This window comes from Vombatus ursinus, unplaced genomic scaffold (assembly GCF_900497805.2).
Source record: "Vombatus ursinus unplaced genomic scaffold, bare-nosed wombat genome assembly UNPS02014798.1, whole genome shotgun sequence".
Lineage (NCBI taxonomy): Eukaryota > Metazoa > Chordata > Mammalia > Diprotodontia > Vombatidae > Vombatus > Vombatus ursinus.
In genome coordinates, this window is record NW_020954576.1 from 10,412,197 (window position 1) to 10,439,307 (window position 27,111).

Sequence of the window (27,111 nt, forward strand, 5' to 3'; positions counted from 1 at the left end):
TTGTTTTTCCAAATGCACCAACAGATACCTAGCACCTTTTGAATATACCAATCATGAATAATGGAGATAGAGATTTGTCCAGAGTTTGGAAGAGTTTCTTTAGCGCATGTGTTGGGGAGATGAGGTTCTACTCATATACCAGTCATTCTAGGGCCACAGGCTGGCCAAACATGCATCCCCAGTTTATTGCTTATGCCATAAAAATCCACTATGAATACCAATGTAGCTAGGCAATTTATCTCCACCAATAGAACCTTTTTTTTTTTAACCACAAGCTGGAATCACCAAGCCCTCATGTGAAAGGGTCCCTATGTTCCTCTCTAAAGAGAGAAAGTACCCATCAGGGGACTTGTCTTGTATCAGCAGAAGATCAGGGAGGCTTACCAAAGAGAAGGGCTAATAACTAGGTAAGAGAGACTAGTGTTCCATTGATGTTCCATAAAATTCCCCTCCTATTTCCCTCCCTGTTCCCACCAGTAACCAGGCCTCCACCTCTCTCAATCCTTCTGGCATGCCTCAATGATGCAGCACAATACCATTCCCAGTGAAAGTCTATGCCGCCCCCTCCCCCCTCCCCAAGAACACCAGGTAGCAGGAGGCTAGGCCATGGGCCAACATTCACTAAGACATAGGAGGAAGGGATCAACCTCATTTCACTTGCTGTCTGTGACATGAAACGTGTTTGGCAAATGAATGGCTTGAACATTAACCCATCCTGCCAATTAGATTGTTCTGCCTGTAAGTGCTTATTAGAAGCTTACAGGCAGGGATAAATATATAGCCGTCAAATGAAATCCTTTTTAGTATATTTTTGTGTCCAAATCTTCTTCAGAATAATACAAACGCCATTAAGAAAGAATATCTGATTATTTTCAAAAGCTTCCAGGGCATCCCACTTTTAATTTGTTCAACTTCCAAAATTTATAGTAATTCTATTTCTGATTTTCATCACAGGCCAAAGTCCTGTAAATGATGGTTAAATTCTTATGAGTAATTCTAGAAAGGATGTATTTTGGAGCTCTCTCTTGAAATGTTTTGATTAGAATCAGACATGAAAAGGTTCTCTTCAAAGGAGGCAATACAGGCTACCAACAATCATATGAAAATGCTCTAAATTACTAATAATTAGAGAAATACAAATTAAAGTAATTTTAAGGTTTTACCTTATACCCATCAGATTGTTAAAGATGACAAAAGAGGAAAATGATAGATTTTAGAGGGGACGTGGGGGGGGGGGGTAGATACACTAATGCATTGTTGGTGGACCTGTAAATTGGTCCAACTGTTCCAGAATGCAGTTTGCAGCTAAGCCCCAGAATTACTACACTATGTATACTCTTTTATCAAGCTATAGTACTATGAGACCTATACCTCAAAGAGATCAAAGAAAAAAGGAAAGGACTTATATGTACAAAAATATTTATAGTTAGTTTTCAAAAATTGGAAACTAAGGGGGTATCCTGTTAGAGAATGGCTAAACAAATTATGGCATATGAATGTAATGGAATATTATTGTGCCAAAAAGCCTCAGAGAATTTTAAAATTGGAAAGGGCCTAGTATAACTATCTTATTTCACAGAGAGGAAAACTGAGCCACAGAGAGATTAATCAACTTGCCCAAGGCAAAGGCACACAGTTAGAGGATGAGTCGGGGCTAGAAACCAGTTCTCTTGTATTTCTCATTTAGTACTCTTTCCATGATAGCATGTAGGAAAGAGGAAAGAGGAACAGGGAAACAGGGAAAGAGTCACATCTCCATCAAAATAGTTATCAAGTCATGTGGATACCATTATAACTATTTTCCTTGTTCAGGTCCAACCAGGTCACTCCTCTACCCAATAAACTTCAGGAGTTCCCTATGACCTCTAGGATCAAATATAAACCCCTCTGGTTGGAATTTAAAGTATTTCACAACCTGGCTGCAACCTACCTTTCCAGAATTATATATTATTCTTGTTCGTGCAATCTACAATCCAGCCAAACTCTGCTCCTTGTTGTTCCTGTTCTCCCCTAAGCCATGAACACTCTTCATCCTTACCTGTTTCTTAGATTCCTTAGTCTTCTTCAAGGCTAAGATCAATCGCCCCTTTCAATATGAAACCTTTCCATATATTCAGGCTGCGAGTGTCTCTCCTAGCCCAACCTCTTCTACACCCCTATGAATGTTGACTCCCTTGATAAAATGTAAATTTCTTTTTAATTTTAGTGAGGCAATCAGGGTTAAGTGACTTGCCCAAGGTCACACAGCTAGTAAGTGACAACTGTTTGGTCTGAGGCTGGATTTGAACTCAGGTCCTCTTGACCTCAGGGCTGGTGCTCTATCCACTGCGCCACCTAGCTACCCCAAAAATGTAAAGTTCTTGAGGAGGGAAAACCCAACCCTTTCATTTTTGTCTTTGTACTCAATGAGTTGCACATAGTAGATACTTAATAAAAGCTGTAAATTGATAATAGAACTGGGCCTTACCTTAATTAACACCTGATTTCAAATATAAATATATAACTACTATGACCTTACATTTTTCAACACTTCAATCTTCTTTTCCTGTACTACAATTTTTAAAAGCACATAAATATATTCCAATGGATAGTCAACTACTATTAAATTCAATTACTATTACTTTTTGTCTTCTATGGACTGTTCAATCTGACCATAACTCCATTATCACTTTTTACTTCTCTTCAATATTTATTTCATTATCACAACCTTTCCACAATTTCCACATTGACAATATTCAACTCCCCTGCTATTCTTAAAGTCTTGCTTAAGAAACTTATGTTAAAAATCTGCTATATACATAACATGTAGTCAGAGGAGCAGCTAAGTAGTACAGTGGATAAAGTGTGGGGCCTGACATCAGGAAGATTCATCTTTCTAAGGGCAAATCCAGCCTCAGACATTTACTAGCTGTGTGACCCTGGGCAAGTCACTTAACTCTGTTTGCCTAGTTCCCTCATCAGTAAAATGAGCTTGGCAAACACTCCAGTATCTTTGCCAAGAAAACCCCAAATGGGATCATGAAGAGTTGTACATGACTGAAAAACAACTGAACAACAACAACAATAACATGTATAGCACTTTTCGAGTATAATGCTTTATATTCAGGCAGCTCTTTGCACGTACAGTTTCACACACAAAATATCTTGCTTTAGTTTAGCTTGTGAGGGATATAAGGGAATTTTCTCTATCTTTATTTTACAGATGAGAAAACTGAGGCCCAGAAAGAAAGTATAAATGACTGACCCGATATCACCTCAGCCAGTAAGGTGCAGAGTAGGAGAATCAGGACCAATGTTCTTTTTACAAGCCTACTACGTTGCTAGAAATCAGCTAATATTTTTACAGTGTTTCAAGGTTTGCAAAGAACTTGACATACATTATCTCATTATGCTGAGGAATAGGGTTACTACTGTCCCCATTTTACAGATGAGGAAACTGAGGCCCAAAGAGATTACATGAGTTGCCTACGGCCACATAATGTCAGAGGCAGGTTTCAGACCCAGGTCTTCTTGACTCCATATGCTATAGTACTCACTGTCTAGAACAATTCATCAAACTGTTTCTCAATTTGTGGGATAAGATTTTTAAAGATCTACTCCAGGTTGATTTTCACTAATGTTTGAAGACTTCCTTTTGACAAATAAAATGCACACTGTCGATGCTGCTGAACCCCCTGAACGTTTGCAAAACATGCAGACGACAATCAGCCTTCTAGAAGGGAAGCCCTTATTTTGATTGGAAAATTAAGAACACCCTTCTCCTTTACTTTTCCTCTTTAAATCTAAAATATAATTTACTCAAAATCTAATATTATTGAATGCATGGAGCTCTTGTATCTCCCCTTCTTGGTACCAAACTGTCAGATTTAATAGAAAAGATAAAAAAGAATCTGTAGCCTTAAAAGAATGGTGGAATTTTACCAACAGAGTAAAGGAGGTGATTAAAACAGCCCAAGTTAGCACATAATCCTGTTAGTTGCACTATAATTATAAGCTTCAATGACAGGAGAAAATGCTGCAATTACCATAGTCTCATTCCACGACAAGACAGATGACATAATTACTATCCTTGCTGTGACACCCACTCGATTTATCCTCGGCATCTAAAATGAAGAGACCCACACCTATTTCTCAGAAATCCGGTGCTTTGTCTAGCAACCCTCTGGGAATCAGTTAAAGACATTTTCTTTGGCCCTGTTTTCTTATACAAGGAATTAAGCAGCAGGAGTAAAGGCTTTGAGCATGTTCATTTTGGAACCATAAATATGGAAGAGGAAGACTGTCTTCCACAGTGATTTGAAGTGGGATTTGATCCCTGTTACCACAGGGGGGAAAAGGGATATGCTTGATTTGAAGCCATGATACCTGGAATGTTGCAGGTGCATTAAGGATAGGTAGGGGGTCATCTTGTTCCTGGATAAATCAAACTTTAGAAATGGAATCTATTGGATAACTTGTTGGCTAATGGTATCCAGTCGCGGCCCAGAAATAACTCCTTGGTGCAAGTTATAAAGTCTGATACGAATGTGGATACTAGCAGATCCTGACCACTGCCCCTTCTGGATTCAGGTCTGCATAGTTCTTGATTCTCTGCAAATACATTTTCATTCCATAGGTTGTTTTCAGGGATGTAATGCATCTGTACTCTTGTGTAGCTGGGCTCCAAGCTGCAGATAAATACAGCTGTACTGAGGTTAGGCAAGGAGCTAGAGATTTGAGGGATAAGTGAAATAACGCACCTGTGGGGCAGCTAAGTGGTGCAGCAGATAGATAGGCCCTGGAGTCGGGAGAACCTGAGTTCAAATCTGGCCTCAGACACATAACACTCACTAGCTGTGTGACTCTGGGCAAGTCACTTAACCTCATTACCTCGCCTAACAATAAAAATAATGCACCTGTGAGGATGTATCTCTGCTTGCATTCTAGACGCCAATCTAAATAATTTGGATTATGTACCACTTGGTAGATAATCTACTCCTCTATACTAGTGTGGGTTATCAAAAGTTTAATTTTTTTTATAAGCAACTTGGAGAAAGTCACATTTGTCTTGCTTTTTGAATCTGAGGATGACACAAAGCTGAGAGGAAGAGCTAACATATTAGATGACAGAGTGAGGATTCCAAAAGAGCTCAACGGTCACAGGGTTGATGAAATTCAACAGGGGTAAATGTAAACTCTTATATTTGGATGAAAACAAATCAGCTTCCCAAGCACAAGATGATAGGAGGCATTGTTAAGAGAGCAGTTTGTCTGAAAGTTCTAGGGGTCAGTGTGGATTACAAGCTCAATATGAGTTCACACAACGACGTGGTGACCAAAGAGCTAACATAATCCTCAATTGTAGTAATGGAGGCACAACTTCCAGAAATAAGGATGTCATCATCCCTCGGTTTTCTACACTGGTCAGACTGCATCAAGACTACTATATTTAGTTCTGGGTACCCTGATTTAGGAAGGACATAGATAAACTGGAGAACGTCCATAGGAGCACAACCAGGATGGGGAATGTTCATGAATCAACGTCATATGAAGACTGATTAAAGATACCAAGAATGTCCAATCTAGGGAAGAGAAGACTGAGGAGCAGGGAGGACACATTTTGGTCTTTAGTCATCATGGGACCTGTAAGACAACTATCTATGACTATCAATTGCAAAGTCATTATGGAGAGTTCACTACTCCAATAAAATCAAAGGTCCAGACTTCCCTTTCTTTTTTTTTGTCTTTTTGTTTTTTTAGGCAATTGGGGTTAAGTGACTTGCCCAGGGTCACACAGCTAGTAAGTGCCAAGTGTTTGGTCTGAGGCCGTATTTGAACTCAGGTCCTCTTGACTTCAGGGCCGGTGCTCCATCCACTGTACCACCTAGCTGCCCCTAGACTTCCCTTTCAAAAGTGTTTAAGTATTTGAAGAATTATGATGTGAAAGAGGGACCAGCCTTAATCTTTTTGGTCCTAGAAAGCAGAATTGGTACAAGTGGGTGAAAGTTGCTTTTGCTCCTTTCCTTGCATATCTCCAAAAGGGGTTTCAAACTGGAATGGTATCTTCTCCACCCCACCCCCCCAACTACTGCTGGTCTATGTGGACAATTTTGATTTAAAACAAAAGCTTCTTCCCTGGTCACTAGCCTTTAGTTTCCACTCACCAGATTAACTCTTTCTCACCAAATACTGGTTATACAAAAGACCTTTGCAAATGGCAAAATAACACTGAAATTCATTTATCCAAGCATAATGGCAAACAAGAATTGTTGAAATGGTACAGATTAGACTATACTAGAAAATATACAAGGATGAATGAGCTCTTCTGAAGGCAGTGAAATAAGATCTCAGCTTGAACCGAGAGAGGCCCCAATCTCACTGAAGAAGAAAGTCTCTAGGGAGGTGAGCTGGAAATCAAAGCTGTGTTGAAGACTTGGCTCTCCCTAAAAGTCTGCAATTTTCAAAGTCTTTCTCTCTTCTTTGGAGACTGTCACCATGTGTGATTCCCCTGAAGAAGCTCTAGCATCCACTTCACCTCTCCCCCAGACCCCTGGAGTCATGTCCACGTTCTCTCCATCTATCTTGTGTGGTTACTTTCTTCTACATAAATGTGTGCTTGGGTCAAAGCCTAGTTACATGGGTTAAGTGTAGTATCAGTGTAAATTCTAGATTCTTCAAAAGGAATTTTAAAATGCCCAAGATGATCCACCTAACACTGTTGGATTTACAAGGCCTTTTCCACATTGCCAGTAAAGTACTCAATTGGACTCTTTTGCACATTGCCTTGCCCTGTTGGTGTCATTAAGAGAATGCATGAAAGAGTGCTGGTTCTAGAGTCACAGGTTTTGGCATTGACACTTAATACCTGTGTGACCTTGGACAATAATCGATAATCAACAATAGTCAAAAACCATTTGTCTACTATGTGCCAGGCACTAAGCTAAGCCTCTGTGGGCCTCGTTTGTCTTACCTGTAAAAGGTAGGAGTTGAGCCAGATAACCTTTTAAGACCTCTTTGAGTTTTCAGTCCATGACCCTATCATGTTATTTGGGGGCAAAGGAGTTTGGACCTGTGATTTTATAGACAGGCATGCTGGTAAAGATTTAACAATCAGCTTTCTGGGGTGGGGGGAATGCATGCACATCATTAAGTTTAATCTGCATTATTATCATGTTGTTTGACACTTTCTTAAGTCTGGACACTGACAAAACAATAAATCAAGCCCTGATTTATAGCATTTGCTGATTTCTGAAGTGTAAATGATCATACGGAAAATTTAACAATCAACTCTTGAGAGCTGGTTTAATCTGGTTCCACCTCCAATATAGAAACTCCCTCTGCTAATGCAACTGCTTTACAATTTGTAATCTTAAAGGGTTGTCTCAAAAATCCTTTGATTATGAAAATATAATTCATTTTAGTGATACAGATTGCAGGGTTGTTGCAAGTTATTTCAGTTAAGTGAATAGTGAGCCTAAAATAGATCCCACTTTCTGTTCTCAGTCCTCAGTGACTTTGGGGAGTCAGCAAGGTTTATTATAATGAATAATGGGCTCATTTGAGGGAACAAGAATTTGATCACTAACTAGCTGTGTTAACCATGGTCAAGGTACTTTCTCATTTAATAATGTGGATAATATTAACAATAATAATAATAGACTCCCATGGTTGCTTTGTTGTTAGAATATGATAATATATAAGAAAACAAAAGAGGATCATATGTTTTATTTCATTATCTTTTCACAGTCTCACTAATATTCCTTGTTTGGGACAAAAAAAAATCTTATTCTTTTCTGATGTTTAGTATCACAATTGCTATTTTTTGTTATCCCTTCCCAAGTTTTAATTTTTTAAAAAATGAATTGTAATGAGGACTGACCATTGAGACATTATTGATCTATGTGCTGCCAATCCAACATGTGGAACCATGGAAGGGGGTTTCTGCCATGATGACTCAGAGATTTGTACTTTGGTGATGAAAAGATTTCTAATTGGCCTCAGAGGCAGAAGACAGACTAATGACTGAAAAGGTACATAGCTGGAAATGAGTTCATATACCAAAGAATACTCTCTGAGCTGTATTTTCCTTCCTGTTAGAAAGTAAGCCAAGATCTGCTAAGAGTCCCCAGGGTGGGGAGAGGCAGCTTGTACATGGTTTCTACATATAGGGAAATAGATGGTAATTCTTGTTTCTCTTGTGTTTATTCTTTCCTGATCTTAGGTAAATGAGCATTCCAAGAGGCTAAAGGGCCAGGAGACTTGTGAGACGGAAAGATCCATCAAAGCCTTCTCACTGGTAACTGGGGTCAGTAGCAGCAGCCAAGTGTGATGAGTAGTCAGGTCAGCAGCCAAATGACCTGCTTGACCCAGCCCAGCAAGGACACTGACTCATCAGCCAAGAAACCTTGCCCAGCAAGGAGCTAGCCCAGCTAAGCAATGGAATGACTCATCTATTGCCACCGAAAACAGCCTGAAGTAAACTTGGTAGGGATTCTCTGAGAGGACAAAATGACTCCTAGGGGCAGCGGTTATGGGGTCTGCCTTGACTGAATATATTCCCTTCATGTGTGTCCCACTGCAATGGTGTTTTCAGTGTGAGCCCACTCTCCTCTGTAACTGACTGTGTGCAGAGATGAGACTGTACCCCCTAATTTGGGTGTTTTATATAATTTCTGTCCCAGTTATACTTTCTCAAAAAATATCCCTTTGTAAACATTAGTTGATGTGAGCTGGTTGATAACCATTAAGGGGAACACACCAGATGTGCTTCATAAGTGAGAGTACTAGAAACATCACAAACTCCTTCTCTGAGAAGTAATCATTGACCTTCTGGAGTCCCAACCTGCCAGTGAGAGGAGGAGTTGGGAGAGTGAACTCAGAAAGGGAGCTACAGAATGAAAAGCTTTGAATTTGAATACGTTCATTTCATTTTGCTAATAGTACATATCAAGGTGACAAATCTTGTGTTTCTCTTAGCAGAGGAAAGAGATCTGTCTAGAATCATAGAATCTCACATTTGGAAAGGACCTCAAAGGCCATCTAATAGAAACCCCAGCTGAAGGTGCATAGACAGATGGTCATGCAGGTTCTTTAGGAACACCTCCATTTAATAGGCAACTTATTATTTCCCGTAAGATCATGGGGCTGAAATCTGGAATGGATTTGAAAGATCATTTACTCTAAGCCCCTTGTTTGAGATGTAAGAAAACTGAGGTCTAGAGAGGCAGTGACTTGCCCGAGTTTGGGCAGGAAGTAAAAGTGAACCAGGTACCTGGATGCTAAAATCCCATGCCCTTGCCACTATACCCCAGCTGCCTCTCATTACCATGCAGCTCATCATGCTTTTGGATAGCTTGAGTTTTTAGGAAATTCTTCCTTACACTGAATAAACTTTTCTCTCTGTAACTTCTACCCATTACTCCTAATTCTGTTTTATGCAACCAGCAGAACAAGGCTAATTCTTCTTCCATGTGAGAGCCCTTCAAATCCTTGAAAAAGGTTATCACAGACCAATGCAAAACGAAAAGAGCAGGACCAGAACCACGTATGTGTTGACCACAATCACAAATGTGGGGGGACACAACTTTGAAAGCCCTCAGAACTCTGACCAAAGCAGTGATAACAAATCATGATGGCAATGATGATGATGATGGTAGCTAGAATTTTATTGCTCTTTAAGGTTTGCAAAGTGCTTTGCAGATATTTTCTCATTTTATTCTCACAACAACCCTGTAAGGCAGGTGCCATTGTTATTCCCAGTTTATAGATGAGGAAATTGAGGAGGAAAGAAGTTAAGTGACTTGTTCAGGGACAAGATAGTAAGTATCTAAGGTCAGATTTGAAATCAGGTCTTCTTGACTTGATGAAACACACTTTGGCAGACAGGTAACAGGCTCTAGGTACATAGTGAGACATGCCTGGTGCTAATTTGTTTTGCTTGGCTATACACATTTACTACAAGGGAGAGTTTCTACTGGCAGTGTAGGGAATTGGGTTAGTGGGTAGGGGTACATATGAAAAAAAGGCATCTATTAAACATATATTTAAAATATTTATTATAATATTATATGTATATATATATTTTAGTGAGGCAATTGGGGTTAAGTGACTTGCCCAGGGTCATACAGCTAGTAAGTGGCATGTGTCTGAGGCTGGATTTGAACTCAGGTTCTCCTGATTCCAAGGCCTCTAGAGCTCTATCTACTGTGCCACCTAGCTGCCCCAATTAAATATTTTTTTTAAATGCATATAAGAAGACAGAACTGCAGAAATGGACATAAATAGAGCAATTCTGTTACTACCATGCTAAACTTAATAAGCATTTCTTTAAAAGAGAGAAAGAGAGAGAGAAAAAATGGCTATTATGTTTCCTTTAAGTCTGTTTTTTTTCCCCAAAATGAAATGTCACCAGTGTCTTCAATTGATCCTCATGTGATATGGGCTTCAGTCCTCTCACCTCCTTGGTTCCTTTCCTCAGCAAAGAGGAAACCTCAGTTCCTTTCCTGAGTCCTGTTAATACTCTGGGATATATTTGGCCTGGGCCTGATCAGAACTCATTGAAGGGGGCTAGGCACTCTTTTATCATCTCCTCACTTTGGCTGGGTCTCAATGATCCACTAACAATTTAGTCTTCCCAAAGTGAAGATTGTTCTGCTGGGCAGAGAACACAGACCCAAAGTAGGAATTGGTCAGTGTTACCTTCTCTTTGTCTCATTATACCTATAATCCTTGTAGCAAGTGGCAATCCTCTTTCTTTGAACTTCCTATTTCCCCCAACATAGTTAAAAAAAAAAAAAAAAGGTTGTAGTTGTCCTTAGCACCTACTAAACTCATTCGGGGCTTTAGCATTTCTAAAATTATTTTTGCAGGACCATGTCATTCTCTTGTATTTATCCTCATTGTCATTGCTTCCTTATTCTGCAGGCATCTCCTGTAGCAGAGGCAGGTAGGTGGAGAGGTGCATGAGCACTGGACCTAGAGTCTGGTCAAGCTGGATTCAAATATAGCCTCAGATATTTACTAGCTGGGTGACCCTGCACAAGTCACTTACCCTCTGTCTGCCTCAGTTTCCTCACTTGTAAAATGGGGGTAATACGTTGTGGCAGGGTTGCTGTGAAGATCAAAGGAGATGATATTTGTAAAGAGCTTAGCATAGTACCTGGCATATAGCAGGCACTTAATAAATGCTTATTCCCTTCTTTCTTTCCACAGTATGTGCTTTTAAAAATCTAATTTGGTCAATGAGCTCTCGGTAAAGCCACATTGGTCTCTTCTGGAAGTTCCTCACTTTCTTTTTCATTGCAGTATTTTGTGTGTCATCAAAATTTCATTGAAAGTTTCCTGTCCCTCTTGAGCCAATTTCTCTGTGGAATTTTAGGCCTACCCTTTTCTCTCAATTCTTTGAAATCTGCTCTTCCAAAATCTAGAGTGGGCATCATACTATGCCTGGTTTTTCTTGCCTTATCTATCACAGATTTCAAGATGGCACAGTCCTTTTCTCCCAAGGTCTCTTTCATTTCTGCTTTGGTGACCAATTCCTTCACACTGGTAAGAAATCAGAAGCAGATCTAGAATAGTGGTTATTCACATTGCTTCCAAAAGATGAAATGATCAAGAAAGCAAATAAAAATTCTTCAGTTCCTCTGTTTTTAGCAAAGGGACACCATGGACAGACATTTGGATAATTGAAGTTGCCATTGCTTCTGTTATCTTGACTCCATGCCAGCTCTATGGCCCGCCTCTAGGACTCATCATTCATTTCCATTTTCTGCCCAATGATCTGTAATGTTATCCTAATTCAAATGCTCTCCACCATGTGTTCCCTTCTCATTACTTCATAGATTTCTGCTCAAGAGTATGTAGTTTTCATATATAATACTATTTTGACTTTTTTAGTAATGGATTTTTCTGGGGTGAAGTTCCTATTAATTTTCACTTTATCTGAAGTTGCTGGCTCAGGTACATTTGCTCCTCAATTAGCCTAATCCTGAAGAAAAAGCTTTAACTTTTAGCTATTGAATTAAGGGGCCAACTATTCCTGTTGGGGTAGGGGAAGTGAGGAAGTTCCACTTACAAATAGTAAATATTACTTACATGGAGCTTTGCAATTTACAAGTGCTTTATGTACATTATCTCATTTGATCCTTACAACAATTCTATGAGATAGACAGTGGTTGGGTGGTTTCAGGAGGGTGCTGTTTAAATGTTTAACAATGAGCTTTCAAAAAAATGTATGCATGGTACTCAGTTAAGTTTAATTTGCATTATTAACATCTTCTCCATCACTTTCTTGAGTCCAGACAATCAAGAAAACAATAAATAAGGCCCTGGTTTATAGCATTTGCTGATTTCTGAGGTGTAAATGCTCACACTGAAAATTTAACAATTGGCTGTTGGGAGCAGGTTAGAGCTGGCTCCAGCCATCAGTGCGACCTGTGGTTTCATCAGGGAGGGAAATGTCAGGGGAAGAGCCAAAGTAGATCAGCAAGCTGTCTGTAATTTATAGTCTTACTAAATTCCTTAGGGGCATGGAAAAGTTAGAGAAAGGGAACCTTGACCATGGTCAAAAAGACAGAATAAATGAGAAGCAGAACTTGAACCCGGGTCTTCCTGATTCTAAGACCATCTTTCTTTCCACTGAAGCACACTGATTTCCTGTAGGTACTATAGGTAATGTTCTCATTTAACATGCAAGGGTGGAGGGTGTGTGGATTGAATGATGAATCAAATTACCCCCAACCCAACTAAAGCAAAAGTCAATCCCTGATATATTTATCATAGGTCACTGCTGTACTTCTAGATGTCAGCAAGGCCTGGACACCTCTTTGAATCAATCAAATACATTTCGAGTCTGTCACATCTTCTGGGTATGACCCAAAGTCTGTTCCAATTGGTTGAGAGACTTGGTCATGCCTGAAGAGAATATATAAAAGATGGAGCTAGTTCAGAGAGGAGAGATTTCCAGGACCTGGGAGCAAAGAGAGTGGAGGGGAAAAAGCAAGAACTGAGCTGGAAATAGTCATCTACCCAGGAACAGCCAGAAAAAGGGGGACGAGAAGGTAGGACTGAGCTGTGACAGAGGAGGGAGGGGCTGCAGAGCACCATCAGCCCAATAGGCATCTTGGGGCAGAAGACTCAGGCTCAGGCCTCTATAGTCACATCTACTCCTCAAAGATGAAAGGCAGTTTCAAGAAAAGTTCTTTTCTTTCCCCAAATGCCAGGACCTGTTTATTAACAGACATTGTAACATACTCTGCTGTTTCTTTACCCAAATGTTTATGGTAACTTGAATTTTGCCTCAAACACAAAGAAGCCAGGAAAGGGCTAAAGCTAAATTTAAATTAAGGTGAAGACCTCTTCCTAAATGTTATGAATTTTCCTAACTGGGAGATAGGAGTGATTGCAATGATATTCCTAACTTTTTGTTTAATATAAACTTTCTAAAGCAATAGTGGAAGGAACCACATGGACCTGAGGGACTTTATGTTGCTCCTAGGCTTAAGATGAACTCATTATCCTAACAGGGTATTACAGGCATATGAGAAAGCTGACCCTTGCAGAGGTGAAGTGGCTTACTCATGATCACAGAGCAAGGAAGTGTTAAGTTTTTCTTCCTGAGTCTAAGTTCATCATTCTAGCTACTACAACACACTGCCTTATGACAAAGGCCATAGGGATTTAAATGGAAAGATTTGAAAGGCAAAATCTACAAGTACTCTTCCTCTTCTCTGGCTGGTTAGTAGATTGTCTTTATTGGTTTTTCTGGGGAAAAAAAAGTGGGTCCTTTAACTTCAGCTACACCCACACCCACCATCTTAGACTTCTGGACCTTAACTTGTTAGCCCTCTCAACTTGGCTATTTTTGAATGTCCTATCTTCTGCCTGTGATCATATCATGAGTTCTGCTATTTCTCACTTCTCTACAAAGGCAGGCGTAACATTTGAGCCTCACTCATATTCTAGCGGCTTCAGCAGCTGCCTCTGTCTTAAGAACTCTCTGGTTTAGTTTCCAAAATAAAATGTTTGGCGATTTTTCTTCTTTTTCTTTTTTTTTCTTTTAAAGAAAAACCTGAAAAACTAACACAAACATTTTGTTCTCTCAAAAAAATCACCAATTGGCAATGCTTCTTGTCACTTCTGGGAAGTGCAAGAAAAATTCCTAGATTCAGACTGCCAAAGTTAAAGGTAAGATATGTGTTGAAGACACAGCTGCTATAAGAGCTGTTCAGAAGTTAGATTATCAAAGAGAGAAAACACTGATTCAAATATAAGTCTGAAATAACAGCCAAGAGGACTGAATCACTGGTTAAGAGAACTATCTGGTTCTTCAGTATCTTCACAAAATGTTGAGTTGGAAGGGACTTTAGAAATCACCTAGTACAACCTCCTTAATTTAAGAAGATAATGGTGGTGGTGAGAAAGATAAGATTTATATAGCACCTTTAGGGCAGCTGGGTGGCACAGTGGATAGAGCATTAGGCCTGTATACAGGAAAACCTGAGTTCTAAATCCAGCCTCAGATACTGACTAGCTGTGTGACCCTGGAAAAGTCACTTAATCCTGTTTGCCTCAGTTTTCTCATCTGTAAAATGAGCTGGAGAAGGAAATGGCAAATCATTTTGGTATCTTTGCCAAGAAAACCCTAAATAGCGTCACAGTGTCAGACATGACTGAAATGACTGAACAACATGCAGCACCTTACATATATTATCTCATTTGATGGGCAAACAGAGGCCCAAGATCACATGACAGAGCAGAACCTGAACTGAGATCTCTTGACTTTAAAGCTGTTGAGATTTTCCACTATACCACAATTCTTCCCTTGCTTTTTTTCCACCAAAAACCCGTGCCAGTGATTTCTCTCATTTTCTTTATAATCAACTCTCAACGATCCAAGCTCATCAGCTTGGAGAGAACTAGTGGTCCAGATAATCCAAAATCAATTTATATTTAAATTTGGAAGCATTATATGATTTTTATGAAGCAAATCTGCTTTCCTAGTTATGTTTTGCTTTAGGCGGATATTAAATTTGCTATTAGCATTTCTTGCACACACAGAGTTCGGCAGCAAGGAGAGAAAGGCGGGGGGTAAGCTGGGTGACAGAAGCACTTTGGTTTAAGATTTTAAAATGCCATGAATAATCTACATAGTGGATAATCCAGACTTTGCTGGAACATAACAGTAAAAATGCCAATACCAATAATACCAATGTGATCATAAAAATGTGTATGGGAAATACAGAGCTCAAAGTAGAGGAAGAGAAAGTTGTGTATTGTTCTAGTGAGTTCTTTTCTTCTAGATCAGCCTCCTAAGTTCCAGATTTCCTAAGTATTCCAGAAGTCTTACGCCATATGGATACATTATTTGTCCTGACTACCCATCAGAGGTTCTGTATTTGGAGGTGTGAAGAAAGCCACTGAATAAGAGTCTGACTTTGATCTATAACTAGGAAAAGGGTGACACCAAGGATTAAGAAAGCTGATTTGTGGGAACTCAGTTGGGCAGTTCAAGCTGCAGTGGGGAATGCAACCAGGTGGTGAAAGATTCAGGCTCCCTAAATGACTGACATCCTCTTGGCCCCTTCATCCTGGCCAAATGGCTCACAGGTGTCAGATTGGACCATGCAAGAGGAAACTAGACCTTCGTGGATGATGGAACTTCAGCTTGAGTAGCTGCTGGGACAGGTTTGGGGGGTATTCTCCCTAGCAGAGTAAGAAAAGGCTTGAACTGCCCTGTATATCTACAGAATCAGCAGCTCTTCCTACCTCTCTCCCTCCCTTCAAAAGCCAGCAGCAATCAAAGCCTGGGAGAAGGAACAAAGGGATGGACAGATCTTATAATGACCTGATAGATGAGGTTAAGGATCTGGCAAAGTGCAAAATGGAACTTGCATTGCCAAATCACCTATAGTCCACGTGCTGAAGTTTGCCTCTGTGCCACAAAATGATATCACACATCACTAGTTCCTCACCTCTCTTGCCTGAGATCTGGATCATAGTGTCATAGATTTGGAGCTAGAAGGCACCACAGAGACCATCTAATCCAACACTATTATTTGACAGATGAAGAGACTTTGGCCCAGGGAGGATAGGTGACTTGCCCAGTGTTACACATATGAGTGTCAGAGGCAGATTTTGAACCTAGGTCTTTTGACTTCAGAGTCAGTGCTTGGTTTACTACTGTACCATGCTGCCATTTAAAATAGCTTAATACTGGCTGTGGTTTGCTGGTCACCCTGAAACACTAAATTGGATTCTAAGCCATCTCCTAGACACCTTAATGGGTGAGTAACAGACCACAAGTGTTCTCATACTGGGGACAGGTGTAAGAATCAACTACAGTACCTGGGCATTATCTGAAGGGAAATAAATGGTAGGACTGTTGGTATGATGGGACTTGGGTTGTACTACCTATGACAGTTAACACTTCACCACTATAATACCATGGATCTTTCTGATAGAATTATGAGTAGTTTGATTCTGTGTTCACTGACTTAAAGAATGAGTCTGTGTTCACATTTCTTTCTTTTATCAAGGATCAAAAAGAATAAAAATTCTAAATTCATTCCTTTATGGCACTATCTATTTATTATTGGAAATAGAATATCATGTCTAGACTTTCTTTTTTTGAAAGTCACATAAATTTTGCTTCAAGTATTCTTGGTCTTTGAGGCTTTTATTTTTAACTGTCCCTAGGTTTTCATGTTGTTTGCTTTTACCATTTGATCAAGACTCCATTATAGAACATATTTCAAATTATTCTTTTTTTCTTTCCCCTTTTTTCATTCCTTACTTAAAAAATTTTTTCCACTAAAAAAAAATAAAAAAGCTTTCACTCATTCATGACATAAATAGAAAACTTAAAATCTACAGTTTGTCATACAGTTGATTATATTTGTGTAAACCACATTGGCCGGGATCATACTTGTAGGCCTTACCAATAAAGTTTTAGAGTCATAAAGATGATATGGTAATAGTACAAAAGATTTGGTGTGATAGGAACCGAGTTCAAATCCTGGCTCTAAAACTTACTGTGTTGCTGAGTCACTTTGTACAAGTAACAGAACCCCTTTGGGACCTGGTTTCCAAGCCACACCACCTGCCATGAAGTTGGGATCCGTAGGTATATCCTTGAACGTTTTAATCACCTACCCTCCTCAATGAACTTCCCCCACCTACTGATTTTCTGCCTCGATTCATTCCCTAATTGGTTCATATATTCTCCCTATCTCTTATTTTCTCCATTCCAGTGGCACTGAATCCCTGACCCTCGCTATCTGTTCTCTCATTCCCAAACCCCTAACCCACTGTTGGAAGATTGGGCTTGGTGGTCTTGAGGCCATCACGACAGTCTCCCCTTAAGGGAGGCTGTAAGTTTATAGAACATACTCAAGGAAAAATACTGACAAGATTTTTTTTTAGACTGGTACAGCTGTGTCCCCCAAATCATATTTTGTCTACAAGCTTGGTTTTTCTCCCTGATAACAACCCCCCAAAATATCATTTTGTCCTGACGCAATTCAGCCACTCTAGGGAGGCCTCCCAAAATCATGGTAGAAGAACCTCACTCTTAGAAGAGCACTTTGTAGCACACCTTCCTCCCCAGCAGGAGCATCCCCCCCTTCCTGCTGAATGGATCTGTACCTCGGTGATCCCCAAAACAGTGCTACCTGTATCCTAGTTATACTCTATGTTAGCATATATGTCTGAATTGTACATTGGACCCCCTTTTCCTCTCTTCCTTCCCCACCCCTTCCTATTGCTTGCAATAAAGCTTTGCATTGAATCAACTCTCATTGTTTCACATGTTTTTCTCAGCACCTGAACTCATTAAGGGGTTATTTTCCCCAACGTCTTTGTCTGGTCCACAGGCCTTTCCTTGGGACTTGGACAAGGATTTAACTTATTGACAGAGGAGCAGGGGACTGTGCATCCTTAGCTGTAGAAAGCAAGGATCAATAGGGGACCCCGATGTCATTCCAGGAGGGGACTCTCTCAAAACATTCACCCACCCCCCACCACGTCCCATTCCAGATCTGCCCAACTTTTCCTCTGTGCTTTCTGAATGACTTGCTCCACAAATAACAAATTTCTTTTCATTTTAAACCTTTCCCTCTCTTGTTCCTTCTGTCTTGTGACCCTGCAGAGATGTGGCTCTCTCTGGATGATGCAACTTCCCTCACCACCCTTTTCAGTATTGACTATACTTTCTATCATGCCTCTGGACTCACTGGACCTGGGAGGGGAGTTGGGATACTCCTTGCTCCACATTAAGATTTCCAGGTGCTCGCTTTCCCCACCGTCAATCAGTAACTCTTCCTCCTTTGAGTTCATGTCAGCCAGATTTATTAAACAAAACAAAACAAAACTCAGATAAGCGGGCATTATTTACTGACCCCACCCCCAGGACATTTTTTCTCCTATCTCAATAAGTTTAGTGCTTGATTCACAGTTTCCCTTTCCATCCCAATGCCTACTCTCATTTTAGGAGATTTCAATATACTAGTTGACATTTTTCAAATAACTTCCTAGTTCCTCAGTTTACCTCCATTCTACCTCAGGTGCACACAGGGATTGTGAGATCTTTGACTTTGTCACCTACAAGTGTTTCAAGAACTCTAAAATTCTTTTTTCTTATCATATTACCATACATACTATCTTTCCTGATGCCTCACTTGTAAAGTGCTTAGTACAGTGTCTGACACATAGTAGGTGTTTAATAAATGCTTGTTTCTTCCTTCTTTTTCTTCCTTACTTCTCCTATGCCTATTCATCCTCATCATGACATTCATTCCTCAATCCTTCATTGCTATCCCAGGGCACTGCTGCCTACTGTCTTCTACTTTCCCAAACTCAACCTTTGGTGAACTAGTTCAATTTCACATTATCATCTATGCTCAAATCCCTTGCTCCTTTGTCTTATTCACTGAACAGGCCTTGCCAAACCCTAGCCTTGGGTTACTCCCACCATCTAACCCTTAACTCTTACTCTTATGCTGCTAAATGAAGCTAGAGAGAGTTAAAAAGTCATGCTGACTGGATTCACTACAAATTAGTGTTTTCTAATCTCAACTGGGCCTTCATTGTAGTAAGGAAATCCTTAAATTCCTCCCTAATCAGTTGTTTATCTCACTGACCACAGTGGCTGTTAGCCTTCTTTTTTTTCCCATGGCAACCCCTGCCTCCACTTGGTTGAGAACATTGTCTCATATTTCCCTTCTTATGTCACATTCTTCTGAGATCATTTCCTCCTTTACTAACTCCAGGCTCTGATAAAGAGGAGATCCTCCTTCTTGCCAAGGCCAACTCCTTGACAAGCACCCTTGATCCTATCCCATCAGTGTTCTCCAGAAGATTGCTTCCATTATCACCCCTACTCTATCTTCCTCTAATCTTCAGTTTCTTCCTTGGTCCTCTTCAAGAATGAAGAACAAACAACAGCAACAATTTCTCCCTATGCACTGATTCCTTCTTAGCTACCTAGAAACATGTCCCTGTTTTCCCCAAACTTAAAAAATCTCACTTGATCTCACCATCCCTGCAAACTATTATCCAACATCTGTCCCACTCCTCTCAGCTACACTCCTTTAAAAAGCCATTTAGGATCAATGTCTTTACTTCTCTGCTCTCAATTTCTTCTAAACTCTCTGAAATTTGACTTCCAATTGCATTCAACTGAAATTACTCTTTTCAAAGTCGACCAGTTCAGTGGTCTCTTAATTGCTAAATCTAATGGCCTTTTCTCAATTCTCATTTTTCTTGACCTCTCTTCAGTATTTGATGCTACTGATTATGCTTCCCTTATCTCTAGGTTTTGTGACACTTCTCTTGTCACTTAGTTTTCCTCCTACTTGAATGACTGCTTCTTCATTCTCTTCTGCTGGATCTTCAGCCATTTCATACTTATGTAGGTCTTCCTCAAGACTAGGTTCTGGTCCCTCTTCTCTTTTCTCTTTCACTTGGGGATTTCATCTGCTCCCATGGGTTCAAGAATTATCTCTATGCAAATGATTCTGAGATCACATTCAGTCCTAGTCTCTCTCCTGTACTCCAGTGCCATATTGTTTAAGGCTAACTGGACATTTCAAACTGGAGGTCCCATGGGCAACTCAAACTCAACATATTCAAAACAGACCTCATTATCTCCCTCCCCCCCATACTCACCCAACTTCTGAATTTTCCTATTACAGTCAAGGGTATTACTATCCTAGTCATCCATGTTCTCAACCCCAGTGTCAGCTTTGACTCTTTACTCATAGTCACCCCACACATCTCATCAATTGCCAATTCTTTCTGTTCCACAGCTTATTTCAGATACATCCCTGTCTCTCCCTCTTTTTAATTTTATTTTTAACTTAGGGAATAAAAGCATTTCCATAACATAGTACAATAAAAAAGATGATTGCAAATGAAACTGCAAATCTACTATGCACAACTTGCTATTCCTTTCAAATATATAGCAAAATTATCATGTAAAAGTCTTTTTTTCTTCCCTCCCTCCTCCTGCCCTAGAGATGGCTACCATTACACACACATAGGTGTGTGTATATACATATATACATATATATGTAAAATTATTCTGTACATACTTCTATTTATCAGTTCTTTCTCTGGATGCAGACAGTGTCTTTCTTCATATGTCCTTAATAGTTAATTTTATAATTAATTATAGTTAATTAGACATCCCTGTCTCTCTAATCACACAACCAATTCCTAATTCAAACCCTCAATCACCTCTCATCGGAATTGCTAAAATGTCCTTCTATTTGGTCTCTTTGTCCCAAGTCCCTCCCCACTCCAAATCACCCTCCACTGGCTGTCCCCCATGCTTGGCATGCTCTCCCTCCTCACCTCTACTTATGCCTCCACTCAAACCCTTAAATGGAGATGAGTGTTGCCACCTACAAAAAAGGAGAGAGCTAAGAAGCACCTACCTGCCATTATGAGAGGTGATGTTTCATAAAACACCAAGAAGCAGAATAGGGGAAAAGACATTTATAGAGAGCTTAGCAAATGACCAACAAAGTCAGATTATCCTGAAGAATTTTAGGATTAAACTGGAAGAAGGACAATGTTCAAGCAAACATTAGTCAAGAATTATATAATAAACTCTTTTCTTCATATCTGACAGCAGAGACATTACAGTTTGACTCTAAGATCACAGTCTCTGATGTGGTTTACGAGGAAGCAGAAAAGGCACTAAAAAAAGAGAAAAAATATGAGAAGAACAACTGAACTAGACCAAGCATACACATAGGAAATTTGTGTTAGGAGTGACACAATTTTGAAGGTATCAAGGGATTGAGTCTCAAGAAATAATTACCAAGAAATATCAATAGTTATCAACTCATACACCCCTTCTTTACCAACTCTTTATAAGAATATATAAATACATTGATGACATCTTTGATGAAAGTATGAGAATGGAACTGGTAAAACTTTGCAGATGTTATTTGATAGCACACTACATATTTACAGCCATACAATGGATGGAAAAGTCCAGAGAATGCAAGTTTTCACTGCACTCATTATTTTTGACTATAAAAATCTTTGATTTGGTAGAGCAAAATACTGTCAGTAAGACTCTTCCCTAGCAAAATGTCTTCATAATTATGTTAGAATTATAGATGATTCTTTGAAAGATGCAACAAGAGGTAACTTTATTCAAGATGATCTAATGAGGCATAAAGCACTAGTCCCATGTTTGCAACAGGTGTCTGCCACTGTTAGCGAAGATGTTCAGGAAAGACTCTAAAATGGAAGGATTCCCTGTAGATGGTGAGGTCCTTCAGATGCTTCTGTTTATGGATGACATTGTGCTGATGACACCAAGCCTTAGAATACTGACGAGCCTATAATCACCAGAATCTATGATCTCTCAAAAGAATTTAGCTTACCTATCTACAAAGGAAAAATCTAGTGTATGAAGAATGTCTGTGGTCCAGAATATGATATGTGTTTGGATGGACAGTGCGTATATTGCTATGAAGGGACAATGAACTGAACATATATTTTAATAGGAGAAGGGCAGGATGGATTTTGTTTAGAGCCATTTTTTACAGGTATTTGGAAGGGTTTGGGGGGAGAGGCCAGGCAAGTCACTGCTTTTACTCTGCCATCTTGGCCCAGGATGGATTTTGTATTTGGGAAATTGTGCCATCTTTTTAATGATCCTAAATGTCTCCCAGAAACAAAGGGCCATCTTTCAAACATCAACATTATTTTGTTGATGCTATATGGCTGCAAGTTATGAATGCCTGAGTTTCTAAGAGTTAAAATAGCCAAAGGGCATTGGAAAAGGACATGGTGGACAGGAGTAGGCTGCATATCAATGAAGAATTCCACAGAAAAATTAGTGTGAAGGATGTCATCGAACTGATGTAGGAATCTCGAGAGGTTAAAGTTAAAGAGGTGAGCTGGTCATACATTAAGAGTGAGGGATTACTGAAAGGACAGCCTGTGTGTTCCATCACTGCTCATTCAGAATCAAGAGTGTTAGAGGAAGGTTCCTAGTACACTGGGAAACATCACCAAATGGCTAGCCTTTCTCTGCCTAATGATTTCCAGTGAGGGAGAAATTACTACCTCTATTTCAAGGAGCCCATTCCCCTTTTGGAAAGCTCTAAATGCTGATGAATTTTCTTTACATCAAACCTAAATCTGTCCACCTGCAACTTCTACTTATTACTTTCAGTTCTGTTCTCTGGGGCCAAGCAGAACAAATCTATTTTTATTTAATATTTTATTTTCCCCCAATTACACATAAAAACAATTTTAAACATTTGTTATTAAAGATTTTGATTTCCAAATTCTCTCTGTCTCTGCCTCCCTGCCCCCTTCACTGAGAAAATAAGCAATATGATATAGGTTATACATGTGCAGTCATGCAAAACATATTTCCATATTAGTCATGGTGTAAAAGAAAATACAGACCAAAAAAACTCCAAGAAAAACAAAGAAAGTAAAAAAATATGCTTCAATCTGCTTTTGGACTCCATCAGTTCTTTCTCTGGAGATGGACAGCATTTTTTTCATCATAAGTCCTTTGAAATTGTCTAGGATTATTGTATTGCTAAAAACAGCTAAGTCATTCACAGTTGATCATCATACAATATTGCTGTTACTGTGCACAATGTTCTTCTGGTTCTACTCATTTCACTTACCTACAGTTCATGTAGTCTTTCCAGGTTTTTCTGAGAGCATTCTGCTCATCATTTCTCATAGCACAATAGTATTCCATCACAATCATATACCACAACTTGTTCAGCCATTCCTCAATTGATGGACATCCTCTCAAAGTCCAATTCTTCACCACCACTAAAAGAGCTGCTATAAATATTTTTCTACATGTAGGTCCTTTTCCTTTTTGTTTTTTATCTCTTTGGGATACAGACCTAGTAGTGGTATCCAAGCAGAACACGTCTAAACTCTCTTCTATATGACCTTTAAAATACATTGACGGCTGGTATGTCTCTCTAAAGCTTCCTTTCCCCAGAAGAGAAAGTAAGGGAAAGAATTATAAGGAAAATGTTTGTAACTTTAAATCACTATGCAGATATGAGCTGTTGTTATTTTTCTTCTTCTCTTCACAGACCATGCTATCTTTCCAGGTTCTTGGAGAGGATGGTTTCTAACAAGAAGAGTGCCCCAATCTAACCATTTTACCTGTAGATGTACCAGGAGTTATTTAAATAGTGCCAAGCCAAAGGGAAATGTAAAATGAGTAATTAGCAAACTTGCAAATTGCTTTATGTTCTTATGAAGTATGTCTCCCAGTAGATTGTAACAGTAGTTATACATTAAGTTATTGAATCCTTTTTCCAAGAATATTTTAAAAATTTTATCTTTTTTTGTGTGTGGGAATAAATTATTTGTCCCATATTTCATTCATATTATACATTGAGTGCTTTATTTACTCCTCCTTTTTAGGGAGGTCATAGATGTGACATATCAATTTTTTCTCCAATGCATCATAGTGGGGAATTTAAGCCAAAGGGTGTAAGAAAAGGAGTTTCCCTGCTGCCCTTAGGGATAAGCTCACCTTGGACTTCCCACATGTTTAGGTATAGAAGAGTACAGGACAGAGAATGGGCACAGTATTCTAGCCCCCTGTGGGCCCACCAGTGATTCCTAAAGGTTAGATAAATATGTATCCTAAGACTCTACTCTTCCACCCTTCTACCATCTTCCTTTATGCTACATCACCTTATCTGAATGACTTCAACAGCATCCTAATTGCTTTTCAGATTTCAATCTCACCCCATTTGGGCCCATTTTGCACAGTGATGCAGGATTAATTTATCTCAAATACCATTTTCAGCCCACTCTTCAGGGACTTAGAGTAGCTCTCTACTGTCTACAATCATGAAATAATCCCAGTTCTTAAGGAACTTGCAAATAATGGAGGAAGGACAAGAACACAAACAACTATGATACAATTAAGAGTAGGATAAGTACAAAGGAGAGGCCCAGACAAAGTGTTAAAAACCATTTGAGGAGGAAGAGATTATTTTCAACAGGAAGAGAGCAGGAGGAGGGGGTGAAAGGAGGAAAGGCTCCATAGAGGATATGACATCTTAATTGGGCCTTGAAGGTATGGAAGTACTTCAATAGAGATTGTATCAGGGTGGTCAGGAGGGGTAGGAGTGGGGAGGCAGAGTTCATTTTAAGCACTAGAGACAACAGAAGCAAAGACATGGAGATGAACAAGGGGAAGATGGGATGAGGAGGCAGAGAGTAGTTCACTTTGGCTGAGATCTATAAGAAGTGAAGGGAAACACTTAGAGACAAGGCTTATAGGTTGGAACTGGATTTCAGAGGGCCTTGAATGCCAATATAAGGAGTTTATACTTATTTAATAGATGATATGGATATACTAGAGATTTTCGAATAAAGGAGTGATATGATCAGACCCATGTGTTGGGAACATGACTCAGGTAGTGCTCTGGAGGATGGATTGGACATGTAAGAGAAGGAAGGCAGAAGACCAATTAGGGAGATATTGCAATAGTTCAAGTTGATTGTGAGGAAAGAGAGAAAGGGACGAATATGAGAGATTCTGAAGGGGCCAAATTGATAGTGTTTTACAACTGACTGGATATGACAAGTAAGGGAGAAGGAGTAACCAAAGAAAATATTAGATTTTTACCATGGGAGAAAGAGTGGATGGTGGTACCATTGACAAAAAACAGTCAAGTCAGAAGGAGGAAGAAACTTTTGGAATAAGATAGTAAGCTCAGTTTTAGATATGTTGGGTTTGAAGTATTTAAGAGATTTTCAGGTTGGATATTTCTTCTAGGTAGTTGAAAGTCAGATGTGGAGCTTGGAACAGAGGACAGGGCTGGAGACGTATAATTATGAGTCATTTGTATAGAGGTGATAATTAGGACTATGGGCATAAATGAGTTGATAAAATAGTAGAGATTGGCAGGAGAAAGGAAGAGGGTAAAGGACAGAGCCTCAGAGAGTGTGCACCTAAAGGGGTCAGGAAGAGGATGAGAAAGCAGTGAAGGAAACAAAGAAGGAATGGCCAGAGAGACAGGAGAAAAACCAGGAGAGTGTGCTGTCTCTGAAGTGAAGGTTGGAGAGATTATCGTTAAGAACTGGGCAAAGAGATCAAGGAGGATGAGGACTGAAAAAAAAAAGACCACTCAACTTGGTCAATGGAGACTTTTGATCTATTTCAGTAGAATGTTGGGTGGGGGAGAGACAGAGAGAGAGACAGAGAGGGAGAAAGGCAGAGAGGGAAAGAAGGAGAGGAAAAAGAGTGAGAGTGAGAGGGAGAGGGAAAGAGGGAGAGGGAGAGGGAGGGGTCAGACAGCAATGAATTGGGGAGAAAGTGGGTGGTGAAGAATTGGAAGCATCAGGTGCAAACAAATTTTTTTTTCTAAGAAGTTTGACAGTGAAGGTGAGGAGAAAGATGGTCACCTAACCTTTCTGAGCTCTAGATGCTTGGCTAAGCAAGAGCTCTGAGTTTGGCACCCACCTAGGACACCATGAATTTTTACTTTTTCTGGCCATATTTATTATAGATTACTGACACCATCCAAGTCATCAAAACAACAATGCATTTTTAATGTGATGGGCTTTGCCTGGCCTCCCATGCACCCCTAGATAGCATCTGGTTAATAGCTGGCTTCTTCCTGCTTCAGTTCGCCCAGCATGAAGAATTCCACATTCAGCTAAATGAGCACATGGAGGGTTCTCTTGCCCCCTTCCCTTCTTTTCCCAAAGGAACATTTGATAAACATGTTGTAAGTTTTGATGCTTTACCCCTCAAAGATGCCCTTGTCAAGATATCAGATGTTGTCTAACTTAGAATACACATCGCGGGCTGAGAAATTGTGATTGGTCTCATTGTTAAAAACTCTTCCTTGCTTATTGGCATGACAACTGAGCTAAATAGAGCTGAGATGAATGCGAGGCTATTTTTGGTGCCTCCTCTAGGATTTCACGCACACTGTGTATTTTGCATCATTTTAATACTTGGGCATACTAAGGAGTCTGAGGCAAACACTCGTTTGTAAATGTTACAGTCTGCCAAGCTTGGGTGGGTGTTTTGCAGGGTGACGTTTTTCATCTCACATGATTACTTTTGGCAATAGCCAGATTGGGGAAAGATTTCACTTTTTTAAAGCTGGAAATAAAAGTGTTAGTTTAGTTTGGTAGAAAGGCAAGCTCTCACTTACCTTTATCCTGTCCATACATGCTTCCATTTTGAGTTGCTCCACAGCTTTTCGGGCTTGAGAGATACTGGTTGTGCTGTTATTAGACATGCCTTCTTTCATTCTCTTTCCCCAGAAACTGTCAAAGTTAGAGAATTAGAAAGCTGTAAATTACAGTGAGTGTAACAATGTGCCTATTATCTCTAGATTGTAAGCACTCACACTATAAAAGTGATGTTTCATCCTTCCAAAAGAATAGGAATAGTATGACCAATATGTATAGTATTAACCAACAGTATGACCAAATGTCATGAAATTCCTTGAAACAGTCTCTCAGTACCTGGTTGTTTGTCAACACTGGGCACTGTCAATAAATGGGAACACAAAGTTCAAATCCCTAATTGCCATCCTCCAGTACTATAAGCTATAAACCCAAATGTCCTGTTATTTCAATAGCATTTTTAAAATC

General features: G+C 39.6%; 1 protein-coding gene across 1 annotated transcript in view; it reads right to left on the minus strand.

Annotated features, from left to right (window-relative positions):
- Positions 1-27,111, minus strand: part of LOC114050081 (guanine nucleotide-binding protein G(I)/G(S)/G(O) subunit gamma-4) — an 83,316-nt gene that overhangs the window by 7,781 nt on the left and 48,424 nt on the right. The window contains exon 3 of the mRNA XM_027871628.1: positions 26,667-26,781. Coding sequence (XP_027727429.1) covers positions 26,667-26,765 — 99 coding nt within the window. The 5' untranslated portion in view covers positions 26,766-26,781. The remainder of the gene's footprint in view (positions 1-26,666; positions 26,782-27,111) is intronic.